Source organism: Platichthys flesus, chromosome 16 (assembly GCF_949316205.1).
Source record: "Platichthys flesus chromosome 16, fPlaFle2.1, whole genome shotgun sequence".
Lineage (NCBI taxonomy): Eukaryota > Metazoa > Chordata > Actinopteri > Pleuronectiformes > Pleuronectidae > Platichthys > Platichthys flesus.
The window spans coordinates 7,212,174-7,236,380 of NC_084960.1; the positions used below are offsets into that span (position 1 = coordinate 7,212,174).

Genomic DNA, 24,207 nt, shown 5'->3' on the forward strand with positions numbered 1-24,207 from the left:
CAAAAAAGAGAAAAAGGGAGACTGGAAAAAAAGCGTGAGCAGAGAGATAAAAAACTTAAAAAAGGATGAGAGGGGGAGGAGGGGGAGGCCAACAGACTGATACAGAGAGAGGAGAGACAGCGACGGGGGGGGGGGGTGATGCTGGCAGTGGCAGGACACGGGTGCAAGAGTGGAGACCGTGGCATGCAGCTCAAGTTGGCATGGACTCTATCACTCGCTCTCAGGCCCGGGCACAGGGCCCTCAGTGGCAGAACCATGCGCACACTCACACTATCTCTCTCTTTCTCTCTCTCGCAAACACACACACTCACACTCACACACACACAAACACACACACAGACACAGACTCGATGAGATGTATGCACACAAGCAGATCAAACACAAGGACATTCGCGCGTCTTCCTTATTACACACTCGCACACGGCAGACAGAGACCGAGAGAAAAACACTGAGCTCAGACACAAGCTGACGCAAGCACACACTCAATTAGTCTCAGCCACACACACACACACACACACACACACCTACACACGTGAGGAAGAAAAGACGGATGGATGAGTGTGTGCATGAAGGTGTGTGCATGTGTGTGTGTCTAATTGTGCCAGTGCTGCCAGAGCAGAATGAGGGATGGTGTCTCAGAGCTGCTGCTGCTGCTAATAGCCGCTGACTGGAGGTGACAGGCGCTCTCGCTCTCTGTCGCTCTCTCTCTCTCTCTCTCTCTCTCTCCCTCTCTCTCTCTCTCTTTCGTCTTGTTTTGCACCCAATCAGCAGTCAGCACATCTGTCCTTCCCTCTCGTCCTCGGCCCAATTTGGCGCACCCTCCCCCCTTTGTTTCTCCCTTCCCCTTTTCCCCCGCATATCCCTCCGTTGCCCTTTTACCCTCGCACCCGTCTCCCCCCCTTCTGCTTTCATCTCCACTCCTTACCCCCTGCCATCTTTCATCACTTTCTCTCCCCCCCACAGCCTCACAACCCCACCTCCCTCTCTCCGTCCTCGGCAACCCGGTCCTGATGATACACAGGAGACGGCTCATGCATGAGTGATTGGATACGTGTGCGCACGCAGACACAAACATACACAAGGACCCTCGTCGGCAAGGAGAGGTTGTGCGCGTGCGTGTGTGTGTTTGTGTGTGTGTGTGTGTGTGTGTGTGTGTGTGTGTGTGTGTGTGTGTTTGTGTGTGTGTGTGCATCTGATTGTATGCATACATGAGTGTGTGTGAGTGCACTGGTAGGAAAGTTATTATTCCTGGTGCGCTGCTGCATTTCAGGTCCGGACGGAAAGATCAAACAAAGACTACAGGATGAGTGAACACATGCACACACACACACACACACACACACACACACACAAACAGAAACACATTATGTCTCCTCCTATCTCCTGCTGTCTTTTCATATCCCTGGCTTCTGCAGCTGCCGCACGCCTGGACTCTGTCCACAGGGAGACAGGAGACAGAGCGAGCACTGCTCTGTTTTCTATCTGCACCAGGTTATTAGACACATGCAATTAGCAAGCTCGAGAAGGATAAATATGCCTGTTTGTTTGTGTGTGTGTGTTTGTGTGTCTGTGTGGGTCGTTGTGTCCTATCAGGGACAGATTGTATGGGATGCATCTGGGTTGGCCTGGAGTGGAGACAGGGAGGGGGGGGATGGAGATTGTTAATATTGTACTGGCTGACGTGTGTGTGTTTGTGCATGTGTGTGTGTGTGTGTCTATTTATAGTTATGAGGGCCGATTTTGGTTCAATACCATCACTGTGAGGACAGTTTGGCTGGTTTGAGGGTAAAGACTTGTTTTTAGGGTTAGAATTAGGTTAAGGTTAAGGTTTAGGTTAGGGTTAGGAAGGAGCTGTGTGTGTGTGTGTGTGTAGGGATTGTTCATCTTTGTACACTTCTTTTACCAGTGGCGACATGCGTGATGATGTTTTGTATCTCAGCATCTTTGTGAATATTCGATAACGGCTGAGAAGAAGTCATGTCATGTGCCACCCTTCCTAGAGGGACAATTCTTGCCCCCGGCACAGTAGAAATAAACGGGGGGGGGGGGTTGCCTCACAGGCAATCAGTTTTGCTCTTGTGAGGCAGCCATCCATCGCCACCACATCAACAACAACGCCGCGGTAACACAGAGCCCGGCTGCTGCAGGGGGAAAGGGACAGAGGTGGTGGTCGCAGCAGCTTCCTCTTGAAACGGCTCCCTTTCATTTCTTTTCATCAGCCACCGCCTGCCTGCGTATCTCTCGCGCTTCTATTCCTCTTTTTCTCCCGCAAACAAATCCCCTTTCTCTTTAGCTCATATGTATGCAAATAAGGCATCCTATGCAAATGAGACAGGTAGGGACCGGCAGCGGAGAGGGAGAAGAAATTGTCTGGGAGAGAGGGCGGGTGGAGGAGGCGAGGCGGGGTAGGGGGTGAGGAAGGGTCACCGGCGGATGGAGATGGGGGGGACACAGGAAAAGATTCAGGCAATTTGTCCCTTCCAGGTTACAGTCAGTCATTGAGAGGTGTGGTTTCCATTTATCGTGCACCCCATACACTTCTGCTCACGAAAGCAACATATAATATACGTACCCCACCGTCTTATGATGCATTTTGAGCCTTCAAGTCCAATGAATACACTTATAATTCATTGGCTTGCATTGATTTAAAGAAATGCAGTGATCAGTAGCCTCTGTCTCACGTGGTTCAGTTAGATACCCCGTTTAAAAAATTGAGGTCCATATTTCCCTCATTCCGTGTCCACTCATTCCTCCTCCCCTTCCCTATCCATATGCGTTTGTTTTCTTTTTCGTTTTGCTGAAAAGAATAAACATCTTGGAAGGGATTTTTTATTTTATTTCCCCATCGGACTTTCTCTCCCTTCACCATCTGCCGTTGTGAGAAAAAACTGCGCTCCGGCTTCATTTGCTGAGAGAGGAGAGCGGCTCTGGGTTTTGTGGCCGTGAAGCAGTTTCAGCACATTTTCGGCGAAACGCGACCCTGTTGCACGCACCGGGAACATTAGCCAATCTTTTCAGGCATTTGTTTATCATCATTTCACTGATGTCTCCAAATTAGCTCTGTAATGACTCACTGATGTTAACTGCAGTGACGAGCTAGACGCCTGAGGTTACACTTCCTGTCTGAGGTGTATATAGGCACCAAAATGGAATTTACATTCGGTGGCCAGTGGTGCGTTGCCAAGGAAACAAAGAACGCCTGGCACTAATTGGCTGTGGGGTGGTTGCTAGGTGCTGGGTGGAGCAGATCAAACTTTACATGATATGAAGCGGGGATGATGATGGAAGGCTGTAATAATTGGCTCCGTTGTAAACATATTGGCCATGTCTCAATAACAACTATATCCTATTACCTGCACACAGTCGTCAGAGGTGACCACCACCTTCTCACGCGCTCCTTGTGTGTTTGTGTGTGTCCCTCGTTTGTGTGGTCGTTTGTAGGGGCCTCCTGCTGAGGCACTCGGGAAGAGGCAATGGCATCATTTGCTTTTCATGCTTCACTGCCTGTGTGTATGTGCGAGCACTTGAGCACACACATACATACGGTGATTATGAGAGGAGTCATGAGTTGTCTCTCACTGCAGGCTGTGGATGTGCCCATGTAGGTCAATGAAAGTGTTTAGATTGAAAGACGTCGGATTGATGAGACATATGACGAGAGCCTGTTCAAGACTAATATGCGGACAGTCAGTGGTTTATTTGTTTCCTCTAAGCTTCTGTATCCGCGCCCGTGTCCCCGTCCAGCAGCATCTTTTCACGCCCTCTAAGTCAGCCGGCCTCTCTTGGTCCCAGTGGCCCTTCTGCCTGCAGCGGGGCTAAAGTCATGCTCCGCAGGCAGAGTGCAGATGCCTCCCTACCTCGCTGGGCCCTCCCCGTGCCCGCCACTCACTCACTGGCATATGGGCCCGTCGTTGTGCCAGTTCCCCTCCCAGAGCCCCTGACTCTCGTCTCGTCACGCATGGCGAGCAGCGCGCACAGACACACCTACGACGTGCACACTAAAACACACACTGCCAACCTTGCATGACGGGCATATCCTTGACTGTCCCCTGATGTTCCCCACCGCGAGTCCCACCGCCAACTGTGGGTAATGTGCACTGTGTACGCAGACACCCGTCACTGTAGTGCAGACAGTCTAAACAGTGACTGCACCGGATGGAGTTACTCCGTCTTTCGCTGCAGGTCGTGACTTAACGACGCAGACAACAAAAGTGCGGCACCGACGCCCTCCGAGTTTACAGCTTTTAATTCCCATCGGCACCAGCCGGGCTAAAAATATGTGTACTCGCTGGTTTTTCGTAAGGTAGTTAAGATAAAAGTGTTCACAACATAGCGTATGCTCAGATCCCTGGTCCTGCATTAGCACTGCAGTATCTACTCAATAATTTCATCCCAGGGTATTGGAGCAGCAGAAGCAGCCGTTAATCTACTAAATGGGACCTCCATGATGGCTAATTCAGTTGATGCCCTTCCCCACTCACCACCTGTGTGTGGATGCAATGAAGAGCTCGGCCTTAAAGCGCCACAACACTGGTGAACTGGGGCTTTTTGGTTTGCTGGTGTGCTTTGTGACAGGAGCATGGACGTCATGGTGTCACACTGTGATATTTCATACACCATTACATTTAAAAAAAAAAGAGACTTCCTCCCTGCTGCTGATATGATCGATAAAAGCTGGTACACACACACACACACACACACACACACACACACACACACACACACAGTCCTGCTTGCATACAAATACACTGCGAGTCAGGCTTTGAAATGGGCAGGTAGGAAAATGGTGGTAATTATCGTTAGTTCTTGGTGGTTAACCAAGTGGCACACACGCACACACACACACACACACACACACACACACACACACACACAGCTGAGATGCCCTCTGCTGTGTGGCACAAAATGGCGGAGTATGTGTGTGTCCTAGCAGAGGCTGTGTGTGTAGGAGAGAGATGGGAATGAGGCCAGACAGAGGAGGATGCGAGGACTTGGCTAACATCAACTTTGTGTGAGTGTGTGTGTGTGTGATAACATTCAGGTGAGAGAGGGAACACTGACGTGCTCAGAGGGTGAGGCCCCAGCCGACTGCTCCACTTACAGCTTTCGTACCTCCAAGAGACTCATACACACACACACACACACACACACACACACACACACACACAGAGAGAGACACACACACAACACGGACATATGTATAAACACTTATGTTCATATGTAGACCCACAAAAACACAGTGATGTTGGAAAGGGGATGAAAGACACCGGAAACACAGGAACAGGAAGAATTCCCCCCCCCCCCCCCTCTCCTGCAGGTGCAGTGTGACCTTCACTCCAACTCTCCTCTCCTTCATCTGTCCATCTCTCCCTCCCTCCCTGTAGTTCAGCGCTCAGTTGCATGGCAGGTAATTTGCGCGCTATTGGAGATTAAAGTTTAATTAGTGAGCGAGGAGTCATTTGGGTCTGAGTCAGTTGGTTTGAGTGGAATAAGGCAGCACAGTGTGTGTGTGTGTGTGTGTGTGTGTGTGTGTGTGTGTGTGTGTGTGTGTGTGTGTGTGTATGCGTGCGTGCGCGTGTGTCCCTCCTGCTCGCTCGCTCGCTCACCCCAACACATCAAGGCTCATCAACGAGAGAGAAAGGGAGAGTGGGAGTGGAGGATCCAATTCCTCCTTTCATCAACAAAGAACAAAGGATGGAGTCTTCCCCCTCTCCTCTTCATCTCTTCCTCCTCTTCTTGTCTCTCTCTCTGTCTCTCTCTTCTCCTCCTCCTCCTCCTCCTACTCCTCCTCCTCCTTCCTCTCCCCCTTTAGCTCTCCAGCTCAGTTGGCAGAGTTCCACAGCCATATTCACACTTCTCTGGTCCCTGGTGAGACTCACTCACACACACACACACACACACACACACACACAGTCACACTCACTCACACGCACACACACTCATCAGCTCCGCCGTCACACTGCGCCGCATGCGGAAAAGCGAGTGAAGGGAAGGAAAGAGAAAAGAGAAGAAGCCAACTTTGTCTCTCTTCATCTAGCTGTGAGGAGTGACCGATAGAAGTGTCACCTGAAGTGATAGGTGTGTCAGCTGAGACAGCATGGCATGATCACTTCTCCTTTTTTCTCTCCTGCATCCCTCTCTCCATCATTCGATTCGACACAGCCGGCTGGTCTCTCCCTCAATCTGTTCCTCCCTTCCGCCAGTCTGTTTTTATCTCCCACAAAGTGCTGTAACTTTGTCATCTGTCTCTCTCCTTTTTTTTTTGTCGTTGTTTTTGTACTATTCTTGGTCTTAATCATGTGGACATCAAACGTGCCATATGGCGCCCCACACACACACACACACACACACACACACACACACACACACACTGGCGTCTTGAGAGTTGTGTTTGCTAATGACGAGGGAGTCTGCATCCCAGCACCGCTGTTATTTCACTGGCTCGAGACACTAACGCAAATCAATAGGCAGCACGGCCCCGCGATAACGATCTCCGCTTCTCCTCTCCTCCCCGCATCTTTCCATTCGCCTCACCGCTGTACCCGGGCACCCCCACCCCCACCATCTGCCTTGATCTTCAATCTATCGCTCCTTCTCCCTCCCACTCTTCCTGCGTCTCTACGCCCTCGATCTCACATCCCTCCCTCCCTACCTCCTCCTCTTCCCTCTCTACATCTACATCTCGCTGCCTGTCTTTTGCCTCCCTCACCTCCCTTGATCTCGCAGCATCACTCCCTCACTTTTGCTCCTTGTCGCCTCGCTTCTTCTCCGCATCCCCCCTTCACATCTCGCCACTTACCTCTCCTCCCTCCCAGTGTCTCTCCTCTTTTCTTCACCCGCTCCCTCTCCTCGTTTCTAATTTCGCCCTCTCCCCTCCCGTCACTCCACTTTCTCTCACCTATCCCCCCCTTACTTGTCTTCCATTTCATCTCCCTCTCACACACACACACCGTCTATTCTCATCGTCCGTCCTTCTTGTGCTCTTTTCAAACCCGTTGGGTCAAATGTCCCATTCCCCTCGCTCTCTCCTTGTGGCCCTCCTCTCATTTCACATATCTGCCATCGGTGTATCAGTGGCTTGCCTCCTTTTAGTTCCAGTCTGTCTGGGTCTGCAGATGGAGGAGAGTATTCCCCAGTCTGGCTCTCAAGTAACAGAGGAGAGTAGTGGAGCGAGTTTAGGGAAGGAGGGGGGGGGGGGGGGGCGGGGGTGAGAAGTCCATCAAGGACGCCTTCTGGGAAGATGCTAAGAGTCGGGTAAAACTGGAGGTGAACTCAAAACAGTCACAAACACATCCAATCGCAAAAAAGCATTGAGTATAGATCTTTCATTCTAATTCAGGGAAAAAGAGACATGATATGAAGATACTGTGAAATCATTAATAATAATAATAATAACAATAATGTAGGTTGATGCCACATTTTTTGATCTAATTCAGTCACTCCTGTTCTCCCTCTCCAACACAAAGTTGCCTGAATTTGCATCAAAAAAATGTAATCCTCCCCCTCGTTTCGTTCTCGGAGGCTTCACTCAGTCGAGTCTGGACACACAGACACGACAGTTGTATTTTTAGATTCAGTGTGACTTACTCTTCCTGCAGATATCACGTGTCCATGCGAGTAAACGTCCAGAAACTCCGGGAAATCAGGACATCCCAGAGACGCTCCTGGTGACGCACATTTATTAGTCCCAAACACATGCACAGACATGCAGGTAGGGAAATGTAATCTCTGCTTTTGACTCATCTGGTGCAGGACACACAGAGCAGTGAGCGACCATGTATGGCGCTCGGGGAGCAGATGTTAGGGGAGTAAGGTGCCTTGCTCAGGGGCACTAGACAGGGTAGGGAGACTCTTGGATTTTTGGACAGATCAATCCAGGTTCGTCTTTTGTTGTCTCTCCGTGGAGTCGAACCAGAGACGAACCAGAGACCTTCTGTGCCCATAGTCCAAGTTTCTGCCACTAGACCACCGCATCACAGTTGGATTCATATACGCTCTGAAAAATAAACACTTTATTGCTCAAAAAGCCTTCATTCCAACAGCACAAACACAAACATGAAAGACATATGTTCATTTGTATTTATGGACACACAAGCTGCAGAGGAAATCTGAGGCTGCTCATCGCCACTGCTGATCTCTCCTTCAGGCTATGAAATGTGCCAGACCAAAGAGCTGCCTGCACAGGTCTGACCTAAGACAAGGTCACACGCACACACGCACACACACACACACACACACACACACGCACACACACACACACACACCCACACACACAAACACACACACAAACACACACAGGCCCTGCCAGCAGCTGCACTGTGGCTACAGGGCAAGGAGTGTTCAAAAGATAGAGGACAGTGTAAACAAGGTACAACTTAGAGGACACAGAGAAGGAGAACAGGGAGGATGAGGTGTGTGTGTGTGTGTGTGTGTGTGTGTGTGTGTGTTTGTCTGTGTATTTGTGTGTGTGTGTTGGAGAGAGACAGCAGGAGTGATACAGCATCATCAATTAGACGAACCAAACTGGCACGAAACGGGAGCAGGTGCAAATCAGTGTGTGTGCGAGTGGTTGTGTGTGTCTGCATGTGTTTCTGCGTGTGTGTGCGTGTGTGTGCGGGAGTCTTTGTACATTTGCACATGTGTGAGTATCCGTGTGTACGTGTAAATGAGTAGAGGGATTGAATACATGGGAGCGGAACACACAATGAGCCCCAGCAGGGATGTCACTGCTCAAACACAGCTCCCTGTGCTTCAATGGAGTCCTCCACCCCATTACCTGGAAAAGGGGGATGTGTGTGTGTGTGTGTGTGTGTATGAGGCAGGAAGACGTGCTGTGCTAGACCAAACCAAAATGGGTCACTGCAAGATACGAGCCGCTTCACATCTGCTTCTTGTGGCTTTGTTGAAGAACGGCAGGTGCCAATACGTCTCCCCATCTGCCTACAAAAATAAGCGGTCGAATTGATTTCCAGTCCGCAGTGTGAATGAGAACTTACCAGACACACTCGGTTCTGACTGCCTCGCTCTCGTCTTCCTCTCTCGTCCCATCCTCCTCCTGCATCATTTCTTTCTAGAGCTCCACACTCTCCCTCGCTGCAGGATTCTGACGGAATACCAAGTAGCTCGGCGCCCACTTTACAGGACCCCAACCCCCCTCGTGTGTATGCGTGTGTGTGTGTGCGTGTGTGTGTGTGTGTGTGTGTGTGTGTGTGTGTGGATGTGTGTGTGTTGTGTATGTGTAAATGAGAGAAACCTGTGGAGAGAAAGCAAGAAAAAGTGTGTGGGCCTGGTCGAGGTTATCAACGCGATGGGAACATGAACCCACAGAGCAGCTCTTTGTTCCTCTTCTTCTATGTCTGTGTGCTTCACTCCCTCTTCACCTCCTGAAGGTTAGCTGGAGTCCAACATTGCCCTTACACACACATATGTGCACACACATACACTATACACACACACACACACACATACACAGAGACTGCGGGGGCGTTGCAGGCAGTCGAGATGGATCATGAGAGCTCTCATCCCTCACACACGCACAAACACATTCACGCTAACTGCTTGCACAAGCAGAAAGTGATCATGTGTGTGGTCACCTGTAACTACACACAGACTCCGACACGTTGGCACACAAGCGCACGGATGCATATCGGGTAATGAGCAATCAGGTTTCATCTTTCTGATTCTCCCGCCCCAGGTATCCAGGAAAACCGAGACAAACACAACCTACAGGGCTTGATTACGAGCGTGCACGTCTCTCCATTTGTCCCTCGCTCCGTCTCCGTCCCCCCCCCCCCCCCCCCCCCCCCCGTCCCGTCACTCCGTTACCTTGTCAACAAAGCCCAGGTTTAGTCCTTCAAAGGGCAACGCTCGGCAGCTGTCCACTGGAGGTGACCGCACTGAGAGACGGAGGGAGGGACAGGGAGGGAAGATAGATGGAAGGTGAGATAGAGGAGGGTTGTGGGGGGGGGGGGAGCAGAACGAGGGAGGGATGAATGATTTTTGGTGTCAAGGCGGAAAAAAAGATGTTCCAAGAAATAGGAAGTACAGGATTTGCTCTTTCACAACCAGCGTCGTCCGGGATGCAGAGTTATAGCATCAAACGCCTCTAAAGTGATATATGTAGATGGAGTAGATAAGAATTAAAGCTTGTCGCTCAAACATATGCTGCCGATTAGAATCTGGGGTTGTGAGGCACCGAAAACATTCACGCTCTCTTTCCTCTTCTGCGTGGCACAAACCGATCAATGGATATGTAGCTCTCACAGACCGGCTGAGGAAAAAGAAATCCTCCACGCGTGCGTTTAAAAAACAATACACGAGGTGCTCGTTTGGTATTCACACGAACAGTGAGGTTTCTTCTTTTTTTTTTGGTCCCAGGACCCGACACCGAATGATGTTCGGCTGCACGCTCCTGCAAATACCTCCGAAATGTCATCAATCATTTTGGATTAATGGCGTTCTGCTTCGATTTTCCACGCGGCTTAAACGATGTGTTGCACGCATACGATTCACCTCATCTGCATCATAATCAAACTAAGACCGTTTTTTTTTTTTTTTTTGCAAAGATTCGGATTATGTAAAGTGAGCTTTTATTTTGAAAAGAAGTCAATAGAGATAATTAACTAACCACCGTGTGATTCTTCTCACTCGTGCCTGGGTTCATGCTGCTTGTGTACGTGTGTGTGAACATTTCCAGCATGCGCCCACCATATAAACCACTGGGTGTTGTGTGTTTGTGTCTCCTTCCGCTTCAAATACACCCCCCACCCCACCCCACCCCGAGCCACATGCACACTCCGGGTTTTTCACTTGACTGAGTGGCTCTGCCGTTGCCATGGTGACTGTAGATCCTGTTTTTTTTTTTTTCTTTGTTTGTTGTTTTGATGGGACAACACGTCCCAGTGCGAAGCTGCTCTTCTCTGAAAGGTCACTGGGCATCACCGACCTGTCAGGTGGGCAATAGAACGACGGAGATACGCGTCCACTCACCGTCCGGTCTAGCCTTCCCTAATTAATTGAATTTCTCCTATTTTTATTTTCGTCCCAGCGACAGAGACGGAGAGAGAGAGAGGATGTCATTCAACAGAAGAGAGGGATAACATCCCCCTGAGTCTTGCTTTCAGAGCCAAATAGAAATTCTAAACCCGAAACCGCAAAGCAGATAACTGTAATGGCCGATGCACGTCTCTCTCGCTCACAGACAGTCACGGACATCTGCCTTGCTCCCTCCCTCTCTGACCTTTATTTATTCTTTCATGCTGAAGCTGCAGCAGGAGTGAGTGTATGTGTGTCTGTGTGTGTGTGTGTGTGTGTGTCTATGTGTGCGTCTGTTTTCTTCTGTCAAGAGTTCCCTCTCCTCTTCTCCCAGGTCTCTGAATCTGACTAATGTAGGTTTTGAGTGTGTGGTTGGTTTTCAGGATTTCGTGTGTTGCACGCAGACGAGAGTCTCATCTTCATCAGAGATGAAATAGAAAGCCGTGTCTGTGAATACCGATGAGTCATCCTGAACCCCAGAGACGAGACAGCACCTCACACACACGCACACGCACACGCACCATTAACTGGCCTCCCTCACAGAACCAAAATGATCTCTCAGATCGACCAGGACTAGGCTCAGTTTCCTCATTTTTAGATGCTATTGAGCTTCAAAGCTCAGTCAGATTCCTTCCAACAAAGAGGGTTCTGGACCTAATCAATGGAACCAGAGGATTTGGTAGGAAAACACAGAGCTTGGTTCATTTTCATTCACATTCATTTTGGCAGTATTGCTAAACTGTGATGTATCACCATGAGTTGGACCCAAGCGGGGAAATTAACAGATGGAAACAACGGATGGCCAAGAAACGAAAGAGTCAGGATGATATCTCAGTTTCTCAGAAATGAGTGATACCATCTTGAGAAAAAACGTTGATGACCAACTCAACATCCTGGATGTTCTTCCTCACTGTCATCCTTCCAATCCAGTTTGTTTGCCACCTGTCCAGTAGCCTCAAAGTGTTGCATGTCCATCTCTATGTCTGTCCGTCTGCGAGTGTCAATAGCAGGTCTCCGCCCCCTCTGTGTCTCTTCATATAATCTATGTGACTGGCTGCCGGTGACCCCTCGTGACCTCCAGCTGTGTGTCATGACAACGGGACACACAAATGTCAGAGCCCATATTGGCTTCCTCCGTCTCCGAAGCCTTCCCCTTGGGTAGGAACCCACCCACACAGCCATGGCCAGACACAGCAGAGGAGAGAAGGAGGAGAGAGACAGAGGGAAGACGTGTTCCCGCCCTGTCCATCTGTGTGTCCGTCCGTCCAGTGTGTTGAACCAGCGGTTATCAAGTAAAAGGGCACAGTGTCCGCTGAGAGGGGAGGAGACAGACAGGCAATCTGAATACTCTCCGAGCCCTGGTGAAGTGTGTGTAATTAGAAAGGGGGAAAGCAGTGTGCTGATTGGGACCAGTGGCGGGGCGGGCTGCTGTGTTATTTTGGATCGTGCTGTGTTAAGCAGGGTGTTAAAGGCAGATGTGTTAGACATTAGTGTGTGTGTGTGTGTGTGTGTGTGTGTGGCAAGGAGGGGTGGCATGTTAGGGTTATTTGTGTGCGCTTTGTCGGGTTGTCGGGGAGCATGTGAGCTGAGCTTTTGGTGTCTGCGGCGCTGGGTCGTGTTGTGATGATTCCTGGTGATGGCGGCGGTGGTAAAGTGGGACTGTTTGTGAATATGTGTGATGGTTGAGTGTGAATGTGTGTGTGTGTGTGTATGTGTGTGTGTGTGTGTGTGTGTTTCCTCCCAGGCTGCTCCACCTCCCCAGCACACTGCCTCTGCATGCATAATTAACCAGGATGACTGGGGAGGTAAACACACAGGGAGACGTTCCATCCCTCCACTCCATATGCCTCCATTTATGTGTGTGTCTGTCGATGTATGTGTGAGCGCGTGGGGTTCTGTGCGTGTGCGTGTTTACATATTTAAATGTGTGAATGTTTGTGTGTGTGTTTGTGTCGGAGAGACACAGTGCAGGGAAAAGATTTGAAGTGAAAGTGCTTCAGAGCCAGAGTTGATGGAATGAGAGGGCTCTCTGTTTTTGTCTTTGTGTGCCTGTGTGCGTGCGTGTGTGCGAGCATGTGCGTGTGTGCTTGCGTTTGTGTGTATCTGTAGAAGGGAAAGAAAGAAGATAAATCCCATCTCAAGCTGCCTCTGAAGATGATGCGATGAAAGAGAGGGAGAGAGGATAAAAAAAGAATGAAGGGGGGGACTGCAACCAGTCGCAGCTCAGCGCATTATGAACCATCCAGCGGAACAATCAGATTCACCCTCCTCTTCCTCCTTCGCCCTTCCCTCCCTCCCTCCCTCCCTCCCTCCCTCTACTCTTCTCTCCTCCTGTCCTTACGTCCGGATAATATATTATATTTGCAGACAGGATCAGGAAATGCCCCCATGGGTAAATTTTCTAAAAGCATTTAAAGAGACCCACATGAGTACACAAACCTCCGAACTGCGTTGTCAAATTAAGGTTCACAGATCTACAGTGGCGATGAAGGTGTTTATGAGGGGAAGCTGCTTTGATGAGGTTTGAAGTGGGCGGAACCCAAGGTAATCAATCACCCGTCGAGCAGCTCACTTTTTGTCTGTGGAGGTGACGAACTCTGCTAATTATGGACCAGTCTGCCTCGGAAGCTCGTGCACAACTTGCCATTTTCTATGCATGTGCGCGTGTGTGTTACCTGCAGGTATGTGTGCGGTGCCTGCTACAGCTCATATTTCCCCAGAGCCCAGGTTGTAAAGCCCACTCAGTAAATCATCTATCCACCTCTGTCTTCTGTATCCCCTTCTCCTCATCCTCCTCCTCCTCACCCTTATCATTTCATCATTCTTGCCCCCCCCCCCCCCCCCCCCACTCTCCCTCTCCTCCAATCAGACCCCGAACGCCTTGTTGTCGTGCCGCCTCCGTTGCCATTCTCCTCTCCAGAGAGCAGGATTTGTGAGTTAAAAAAGAAAGAGAGGGATGGGAGGAGGAGGAGGAGGAGGAGGAGAAAAAAATGAAGAGATGAGAGATCAAGAAAAAGAGAAACGACACAGGAAAGAAAGAAAAACAAACTTGTAACACAAGCAAAAGCAAGGTACAGACAACGTGGGCGTCTTCTGCATGGACGCAAATGACAGACAGTGAGCGATGCGTGCGTTTCTCCATCATCCCCCTTTCTCTATGCCGGGGCAGCAAAATCAATGCAAGCACTATCTAGTAAACAGACAGAGAGACAAACAGATCACCAGAGAGGATTTTGGCGATCTCAGCATGTATCCCTCGTCCTCTCTCCTCTCTGACCCCTACCAAGGAAGGGAGCAGCGCCATGTGACGTGGTGCATCCACAAACACACCACTTGCCCAACCACACAATTTCTAGGGCCTTCAGTGCAAGATAGGAGCGGAAGGAGGTGATGCAGTGTGATGGTGGAGAGGAGACGTGATCAGAATGTAGACCCAACTCGCCACGCACACACATGCATGTGGGTAAAGACAGACGGATCAGTGAAGTAAATTGATTGGGGAGAAAGCTTTTTATTGTTTGTTTGCTTTGTTTTTGGTGTGAGACACACAAGCAGTGAAAAATCCAATTAATTATTCCTCAGAAAAGGGTATTGTTAAGACAAGTGGAAACACACACACACACAGACACAGACACAGAAATACAGATAAACACATGGCATCACAAAACTGGATCCAAGAAGCGATGTGTACCTCAGTCCAATCGCTCTGCTCGGCTTTGCTCTTCCAGCTTGGTCTGGCTTGTCTTCCATAAGCATCTTATTCAGGTCATTGTGTAAACAAGTATCCTCTAATTCATACACACACACACACACACACACAACGCAACTCAACGCATCATTGTAGGCTGAGGCACAAGTAGGATAGGAGGGAGGACAGGGGGTCTCCAGTGGAATATATAGATTTGGCGTGTGTGTGTGTGTGTGTGTGTGTGTGTGTGTGTGTGTGTGTGCGTGTAGTTTAGGGATTGTCAAAAGCTGTGAACCTGCATACATAAACACAAATACACCTACTCTCTCTCTCCCTCCATCTCCATCTCTCTCTCTGTCTCTTTTTCTCTCTCTCTCTCTCTCTCTCTCTCTCTCTCTCTCTAACACACACACGAACACACACACACACACAACGACACACACACACCATGTGTTTCAGAGATGAATAATGCTATTGTGCGTCTGGTGGGATGCACCGCTGTCCCTGGGGCGGGTTGAATGCCGGGATATTGTGCTGGAACTGGCTGACACACACACACACACACACACACACACACACACTCACACACACTCACAGGCTCAGCGCTCTGTCTCCAGGTGACTCTATTCCTTTTATAGAGCAAGAGCAGGCTCCACCCCTCCTCTTCTTCCTCATTTTGTTTATGAATGCATAAACACACACATAGAAACACACTTTTATGACATCCTGTGGTACACTGAGAGCATGCACCCAACCCACACTGTAACACTTCCCCTTGGAGGAAATTGGAGTTTGCGTCAGTGCAAGAGAAACAGAGAGGAGGGAAAAGGAAAACAAAGCTGAGTTCAACCCTTTAACACAGCATCAAAAACATCATATTGTTTAGGTAATACATTTTTATATCGTGGCGCAGAGGCTCTGTAGCAGTGTTGTGTGACATGGTCCCCGGGTACCTGCAGATTGCCTTTCACACATGCACAACACAGCGGGAGGTTCTCTGCAAGCCGGGAGCAGCGGACGGAGGCAGGAAGTGACGTGTTGACTCTCGCTGCTGTGATCAAGTTGTGATCAACACACCGTCGTCAGCTCGCATCACCAAGAAACCTCTCAACATCTTCTATGTGTGTGTCACAGCTTTTTCACCAGGGGGTATTTTTTTTTCATTTTTGCGTCTGTCGATTGATAGAAGCGTCATCGAACCCCCCATCCCCTGCTGTGTTCTTGCGTCAACTTTCTACGGACTTTATACTGGGAGGCCAGGCAGAGAGGGTCTGTGGCAACTACAGAGCTTCTCACTCGGACATTTGCGTTCACACATGCACCTGCTCCAGAGAGAATACCAGCTCAGACTTAGAGAGCGAGTGTTAAGACCCAACATGGCTGCTCCTCAGACATCATCTCACTGCTGTGCCCTGTAGCCATTGAACGTTTGCTTGGCCTCAATCGTGAACCCAACATAATCACACACATACAACCAAGTCACCCTGCAACCTTGCTCAAGCACAACACATAATTCAGTTGCCATACACCCCTCGCTCTTTGCCCTCTCTCTCTCTCTCTCTCGCTGTCTCTCTCTCTCTCCCTATCTCTGTCTCTATCCCGGACCTGTCAATCAGAGCACCAGAGACTGCATCACATGCCTGCCCCTCCATCTTGAGTGACTGAAAGATCAGGAAGCCTGAACTATTGTGGGGCCATTTTACATACATACAAAAGAAGAAAACACACATACACACTCGTTTCTTTAAATCAGGACAAGAGATAACAACTATCAGTGCTGAGAGCAATATAAAATACAGCCACTGCTGTGATGTTACACTGCTTTTTAATTTTGTTCTGTTTATATAATACATGGGATCCACACAAACACCTGTGTGTGATCAAAAGTTTTTGTGAGTGAGTGTGACAATCTAATTTTCGATTCTCAGTTAGGGGGAGAGTTTGCCTTTGACTCCTGGCGAAAGTTAAAGTTGAATTAGACATTGAATAGGAAATGAGAACATGCAGAATGGATAAACCAGCAGCTCAACAGTGCTAACCCTCACAATTTCTCCCTCTTTTCTCTCACTCCCCCCCCCCCTCCTCCATCCCTGCCTCCAGAACCCCTAACCCCCCTTCCCCCTTTCCCATCTCACCTCCCCCTCCCTGCTCTGGCTACAGACGGAGAGATGCAGTCCTTCCGTGAGCGCAGCGGTGGTTACCACAGCAACCAACCATGCTACCAGCAGGAGCCCCATGAATTATCCCGCCTGGAGACCTACAGGCAGCATCCGCATCATCCCCACCCCCAGCACCCACACCCAGGCCCCGGTCCACATCCAGGTCCAGGACCAGCGCTCACCAGGACAGGCTATGAGCCTCATTCATTGACAAACCCCACAAGCATGCCTCCAGTTTCAGGACCAGGAACTGGAGTAGGACCCAAGGACTGTTACAGCCAGCAAGCCTTTGCTGGTTACCCAGGAAATGGTGGAGGGAATGGGAGTGGAAATGGGGGCTCAGCATCCACACAGGCAAAGAAATCCTACAGAGGAAGCAAAGTGCCCGTACCAAATCCCAGTCAGCATCTGCAGGGCCCTGGGGGCTATGCTACCCATATGGGTTCTGGGAATTATTCAGCTCAGTATATGAGCGAGGGCCACCTCCAGCAGAAATGGGATGACCCAGCTCAATTAACTCAGTATGAGCAGGAGTTGGTGGGGCGTATGGAGGCTAGTGGTACCCCCACACCTGGCCCCTCCCAATACCTGGACCAGAACATCTTGGGCCTTTCCCAGACCCAGTGCCACCAGCCGTCTGCCCCTGCCTATACCAGCCCCCACCACCAGTCCCACCCTGCAAACCCTGCCCCCTCATCTCTCATGTATTCCCAGAGTCACCTGCACTACACCCAGCACTCACCTTCTCCCTCACCATACATGGAAAAGTGTAGCCCTATGCCCCACTGTTACAAGGGTTACAACATACCCCCAAATTCCCATTATGGCAGACAAATGAGCAGCCACAGCAATCTGAAGCAGGGAGGTTACAGGTCCGCCCAGAACAGTTATAGCTACCCGCAGGCTCCCTCCAGAGGATATGAGCAGCAGACTCCTTTACAGACAATGGCAAACCCACAGGAGCCCCACCCCAAATACCAACACTACAGCCAGCCCCAACAAAACTACTGTCTCTCAGAGCTGTCAGTCAGATCACCAGAACAGTATTATCAGACTTGTAGCCCCTCTTCAAGTCACTCCCCTGCCCGCTCTGTAGGACGTTCCCCCTCATACAGTTCAACCCCTTCACCACTAATGACCAATCCGGAGTCGTTTCAATATGGCCAACCTCCAATGACTCCTGGGGCAGCCTCTTCCTCTTCATCCTCTTCAGCTGGCATGCAGGAGCAAGCCAGTGCCAACACCATGTTGATGCCCCCTCGCTCACACCCCTCACCCAGCGTGACCCATGCGGCCCCGCACAACTATACTTCCACACCGCAGGTTCCCACCATGAAAGAGCGCTTCTCAGAGAAACTACTCTCAAACCCCAGCTTGTGGAGCCTGAATGCCCTCACCTCTCAGGTAGAAAACATCTCTAATAATGTCCAGCAGCTGCTGCTTTCCGAGGCAATGGTGGCCAACAAAAAAGGAAGTAAGCGCAACAGTGGAGGGAGCAACAGCAGTGCTGGTAGTGGAGCATCCTCCAAAAAGGGTGAGGAGTACAAAAGTCCTCCATATCCAGATGGTGGTGGGGGTGTCGGTGGAGGCCCCATTCAGGACCCTTACTCTACCCCACAGCACCAACCAATGCCCATGGAACTACATGAGGGAGGCTACTGTAGCAGTAGCGATGAACAACTGGAGAGGGGCTACTACTACTGTGGCCAGGGCAGAAGTCCTGCACAGGCCCCTAACAACACACACCTCTGCGTGGACACCACCTCTTCATGCTCAATGACATCTCCAGATGATATGTCCACCAGGTCTGGGGACTCAGGTCTGCACAATCTTACACCTGATGCTACTAGGTGCCAGTCAAGTCAGGGAGGGGATGGCATGAGTACCCCAGCAAAGAGCATTGGTGATGAGAGGTCTCCTATAAGCATTACGATCCCAAGTCCATTGAAACAAGAAAGTGACTCTCCTTTAGATATACAGCATAACAACGAGCCTGTCAAAGAGAACTTTGAAGAATCGGCCTGGACAGAGAAATCAGCCGACAAAGAGGAGGTGACAACAGAAAAAACTCTTGACTGTGACACAGATTTAGACATTACTATATCAACAGAGAAACTGGAGCAATGGAGAGATACAGAGAAATGCCCCTCTCTCTATAGCAAAGTAAACAAGGAGGTGACAGAAAAAAGCTACTGCTATGAGGAGACAGTGTACCAAGGGGTCCAGAGCAAATATAACCCTGATGTTAGAGACTTAGTTGAACAGTCCCCAGCAGCTCTTTCTGATTCAAGCCACAAATTCCAAAAAGAGTTTGGCCAAGAGATGAAATCAGAGACATTCAAATCTGAGTCTCCAACTGCTTCTGAGAGCTCAGTGAAAACACTGCCTTTCATTTCTGGAGGTGACCTTGAACAGGATCAATATTCCACAGAGAAAGAGGATAGCTCACAGAACACCTCTCCAACCCCCCAGGTCGAGGCTTTGGATGAGAGCAATTCAGACAAGAAAGAGAACAGAGATGAGGAGGAGGAGGAGGAGGAGGAGGAGGAGGAGGAGGAGGAGGATAGGGAGGAGGATAGGGAGGCCGATGAAGAAGATGAAGAAGATGAAATACACAAAAGAGTGCAACATGCTCTTTCCCCTCCTCTGTCTGCAGAGGCTAGGGAGGAACTCGGGGAGGAGGAGGAAGTAAGGAAGTCAACAACTGAGGAGCAAATGAATAATAGAGAGGGTTCAGAGAAGCCTCCTGCAGACCTGTACACTGACAATGAGTTTACAGGGACACCAGCCCATCCAAATGCAGCAGCAGTAACAGCAGCAGCAGACGCTTCTGCAAGGGAGTCAGCCATTGGTGACACCGCTCCTCAGCCCCATTCTGCGATGCCTGTCTTCTCAGCGCTCAATGAAAAGGCAAAACCTCAAGCTCAGACCAGAGATCATATTGATCACAGTGATGCTAAAGTGCTGGAGCCAGACTCTCCTCAGCTTCCAGGGAAGTCAATACTTCCCTCACCCCCCTCTTGGGCAGACACTCCACCCTCCCCGAAGAAAGGTGATGAGGACATGGAGCCAGGCATCAGCTGCGCCAGTGCTGTGACCCCCTCGGCCAAGCCAGAGCCCATGGCCCCATCTGCTCAGCCGAGGGCGTTTGGACGTAAGCATGCCAGGGGCAGAAGAAGAATCATGCATTCAGGTGTGGGAATCAGGCGACAGCTCAGCTTGGAGAGGGAGATGGAGAAGGAGGAGGAAGGAGCCCCCTCACCTACGCAGAAACCCTGCATGTCTCCAAGCAAAACAGTGCTGTTCTCAGATCAAATGGACCTAGTTCATCAGGAATCTATTCTGAGACAGACTCCAAAAATGCTGACTGATGGTTTTCGTTCAAGAATGTGCACTCGTTCATTCAATGCACCAGACTTGCCTCCCAAAGTCGAGCCTAACATGAAGAGAAAACCAGGCCCGAAACCAGGTTCGAAGCCTGGGCCAAAACCAGGGCCAAAGTCTGGACCAAAACCAGGGCCCAAACCAGGAGCAAAACAAGGTCCAAAACCAGGGCCTAAACATGGGCTAAAGCCTGGAGCAAAACCTGGACCTAAACCAGGTCCTAAACCAGGACCAAAACCTGTGCCAAATGAACTGGAGCTGCCCCTGAAAACTGAGACTCTTATGAAACGAAAACCAGGACCCAAACCAGGTTCAAAACCCGGCTCAAAACCAGCTCTAAAGCCAGCTGCCAAACCAGGACCTAAACCCGGACCGAAGCCTACAGATGTTTTGCCCATCACTGACCAAGCAATCATCAAGGCCCCTGTGGGTCGTCCAAAAGGCTCAGTTTCAAAAGCAAAGCATGTAAAACAAGAAGAATCAACTCAAGCATTGACAGGACTTCAAAGCAGGGGCAGAAAGAGCCTTAAAGCTACAATATCACAATTAAACCAGGATGTAAGACCAGTAAACCAGGAGGAGAAACAAGCTAACTGTGAAGTAAAGGCACCAGAAAAGGATAGCAAGAACATGGTGTTGAGATCCAGAAAACCCTCACAAGAAAAACTGTCAAAAGAAAAGGAAAAAATCATAGGGGAAGATATCCTGTCCCACACAGTACCAGAAATTAAAACCAGTGAAGTTTCTCCAATAGTAGAAGAACCTGTAACTGTGGAACAAACCCGTACTCTTATTACCAATGCAGTTGAAAATACAGATGTACCAGCAGACCCACCTGCACCGCTTGCCTCACCAGTCCCAACTGAACAATCTGAAGAAAAGACATCAGTTCCACTAAAACGGGAACCTAGCACAGAGCTTTCTACACCAACAGCAAAGAAGAAGAGGGGTCCAAAGCCAAAACCAAAACCTTTGCCATTTCAACCCCCCCAGCTGGAGCAAAACTCCTCTACACCTAAAGATAGGGCTGTCCGGGCCCCAAAACGAAAGCGAGGCCCGCCCAAGAAAGCCATTGTGGTCACTCCCTCAACCAAAGACACTCCTAACATCAGTGAAACTGAGATGACTAGTGATGTGCCTGTGGTGCCGCCTCAGTGTCCGACTAAAACAAAAGTTCTTCCACCAAGAAAAGGTAGGGGACAGAAATATGAAGCCATGGTGCAGAAAATTACATCTCCCAGCTCAAAAAAACACCTTCCAATTCCCCAGATAGACAGTCACCTACCTGATGATGTAACAGCTAAGGCTTTGTCTCAACATGTCTTAAAGGAAGGTGACATGTCTATGCTCAAAAAAGATACAGAGACGACAGAGGGAGAAGTGAAAAGCATTGAGGCTAGACAAGAAGAGGTAAAACAACACCAAGAGGCAGCGAGAAAAGAGGAGGTGACCCGAGAAAGAGAAACGCATGAGGCGAGTCAAGTAGCATCAACCCCAGATAGGGTGAGCCAAGGGCTGGAAGAGGAGGTTGTAAATAAGCCGATTGCAAGTCAGAAAAACATTAAATCAGAGATACAACTGGATGATGGAGCTGACCATGTTTGGAGCTCAATGGATGTCCCAGTAGAAGTCAAGGCAGCAGAAGAGTGGCTGACTTCAGAAGGTGTATCTACTGCTGTTACTAAGTCATCCAGAACTAAAAGGAAGAGATGGGCTATGGTGGAGAGTACAGATGCGTCTATAGTAGCCTTGGAAGCAGGGAGCCTGATAGTTACAACACCACGGCTAGCCAAGCAAAGGGCCATCAAAAACAATCATGAGATGCATCTAAAACAGAGGAGAAAGAAGAGGAAAGTTCAAACTCCTCTGGAAGAAGTGGAGCAAGTTGAGGAGACAAATACAGAGACAACCGAACAACAACTGGAGAGGGTAGAAGAGAAGGCATCGCCTGTAGAGTCCAAACTGCCTGTGCCAGTCACCTTAGATGAGATAACAGAACCCCCTAAGGTGAAAAGCACAGAACTCATCCAGAAACCCAGGAGAGGGAGAAAACCATCAGCAAACCCCACCAAGAGGAAACGAGGCAAAACCTTATCGGAGCAGATTCCTGGCATTCCAGTGAAGGTCCACAAAAAGCCTGGGCCAAAACCTGGGATGAAAGACGCCATTGAGGTTATCGAGGCAGTAGTAAGGGCTGCAGGTTGTGAACAGGCAGAAAAAGAAGTGAGAGATAAAGATGAACAAGAAGGAATGGAAAGAGAGAATGAGGAAAAAGAGAAGACATATATTGTGGGTCCTATGGTGACAATATCAGAAAAGCAGACAGAGACAATTACTGTGAAAAGAATCAGGCGCAGGCCAGTAAATCAAAATTCAAAACTGTCTTTCTGTCCTTACGTACGGATTAACAACTCTCGAGACTTTTCCTCTTGGTGTGCCATAGTCAACAAGCCTGAAGATGCAGTCATATTTCAGAGACGAAGAAAAAAGGGCATACTCAGAATGAAGAACCCTTTCACAATTGCAAAAGTAGTACCGCACACTGCTGCCATGCTACAAGGACCCTTGGTAAATAGAAATCTAATTGGGAAGTGTCTGACATGCAGCCTATGTGGACAGCCGGCAAATTACAGAGACCTGGGTGATTTGTGTGGACCTTACTACACAGAAGATGGTGTTCCAAGGAAGCTTTTGACGGCCACGCACACAGAATCCCTCATGGGTGAGTCCGAGAAGAGCAGCGAACACAACAGTAGCAGCAGTGAAAAACCAGGCAACTCCTTAAAGAATGAGGACGAGGACATCTCAGAAAAGGAGGCCAACACAGAAGCTTCCTCGCAAGAGGGCAGCAGTAACAGGACCCATCATTGGCACTACCGACGGGGAGAGAGAACAGAAAGGACGGGTCGGGAGGGTGGTTCACGAAGATTAACTCTCCGGGAGAGGTTCAGGAGGATGAGGCAGCTCCAGGCCATCAGTGCAGGAGTCTCCAGTGACCAAGAGGGCAGTGACAGCGTGTTCCAAAGGCTACAAGCAGAGGCAGAGGCTAAGGAGCACTGGGCGCATGAAAACTGTGCCATCTGGACCAAGGGGGTAATTATGGTAGCTGGGAGGCTATACGGACTGAAGGAGGCTTCCAACAACTCGGCCCAAACGGTAAGTTAACAATGACCACAAGTCTTGTGCAATTCTGAGATATGAGCAGAATTGAGAATACTACAGAACATTGTACGGCTGTTTTGAGAAATTATTGTTAACTTTCTGCAATATTTCCCTCTTCTTCTCTCTTTCCCTTTGTGCCCGGTCACCTGTTTGTGTCTACGTGGGTCCTGGTCCATATGTCCGTAATGTCTGTAACACCAGAGCTGCTACAAGTGCCAGATTGTGGGGGCGTCCCTCAGCTGCTGTTGGAGAGGCTGCTCTCATAAATACCATTATGTCTGCGCCAAAGAGATAGGTAAGAGACCACAGCATGAGAGGAGGAGAGCAACATGGGATGACAAGTGAAGAAAAAGCCATGGGAGGGGGAGGAAAAATGAGCAGGGCAATTGGGAACTGGAAATTGAACGTGAGTTGAGAGGGCAATAAGGAGGGGAACAGATTCGGTAGGCAGGAAAAAAGGAGAGACAAATGAAAGGACAGGGAAGAAAGATAGGGGAGGGAAGGTGGATGATGGTAAAATGAGAGAAGGAAAAAAACACCATGAAGTAACGTTTTTGAGTGCGAGAGGTGATTTCTGAGGATGCTGGGGGAGAGGGAACGAGGGAGGGAGCTTTGAATAAAGGGGATGATAAGAGGAAAGTGGGACCCTGGAGTGTGCACGGGGGGGACAGGGAAGAGATAGAGGGAGGATGGACTGTATGTGTGCATTATTGACCACATCCCCTGTGGCTCCATTCATCCATTCTGCTGTCTTGGGACCAAATGTGCATGTATGTGTGA

General features: G+C 49.6%; 1 protein-coding gene across 1 annotated transcript in view; it reads left to right on the forward strand.

Moving 5' to 3' along the window:
- The window catches only part of LOC133971107 (retinoic acid-induced protein 1), a 51,228-nt gene that overhangs the window by 21,568 nt on the left and 5,453 nt on the right, over positions 1 to 24,207 (forward strand). Inside the window, exons 2-3 of the mRNA XM_062408328.1 lie at positions 16,823 to 23,421; positions 23,629 to 23,722. Coding sequence (XP_062264312.1) covers positions 16,891 to 23,421; positions 23,629 to 23,722 — 6,625 coding nt within the window. The 5' untranslated portion in view covers positions 16,823 to 16,890. The remainder of the gene's footprint in view (positions 1 to 16,822; positions 23,422 to 23,628; positions 23,723 to 24,207) is intronic.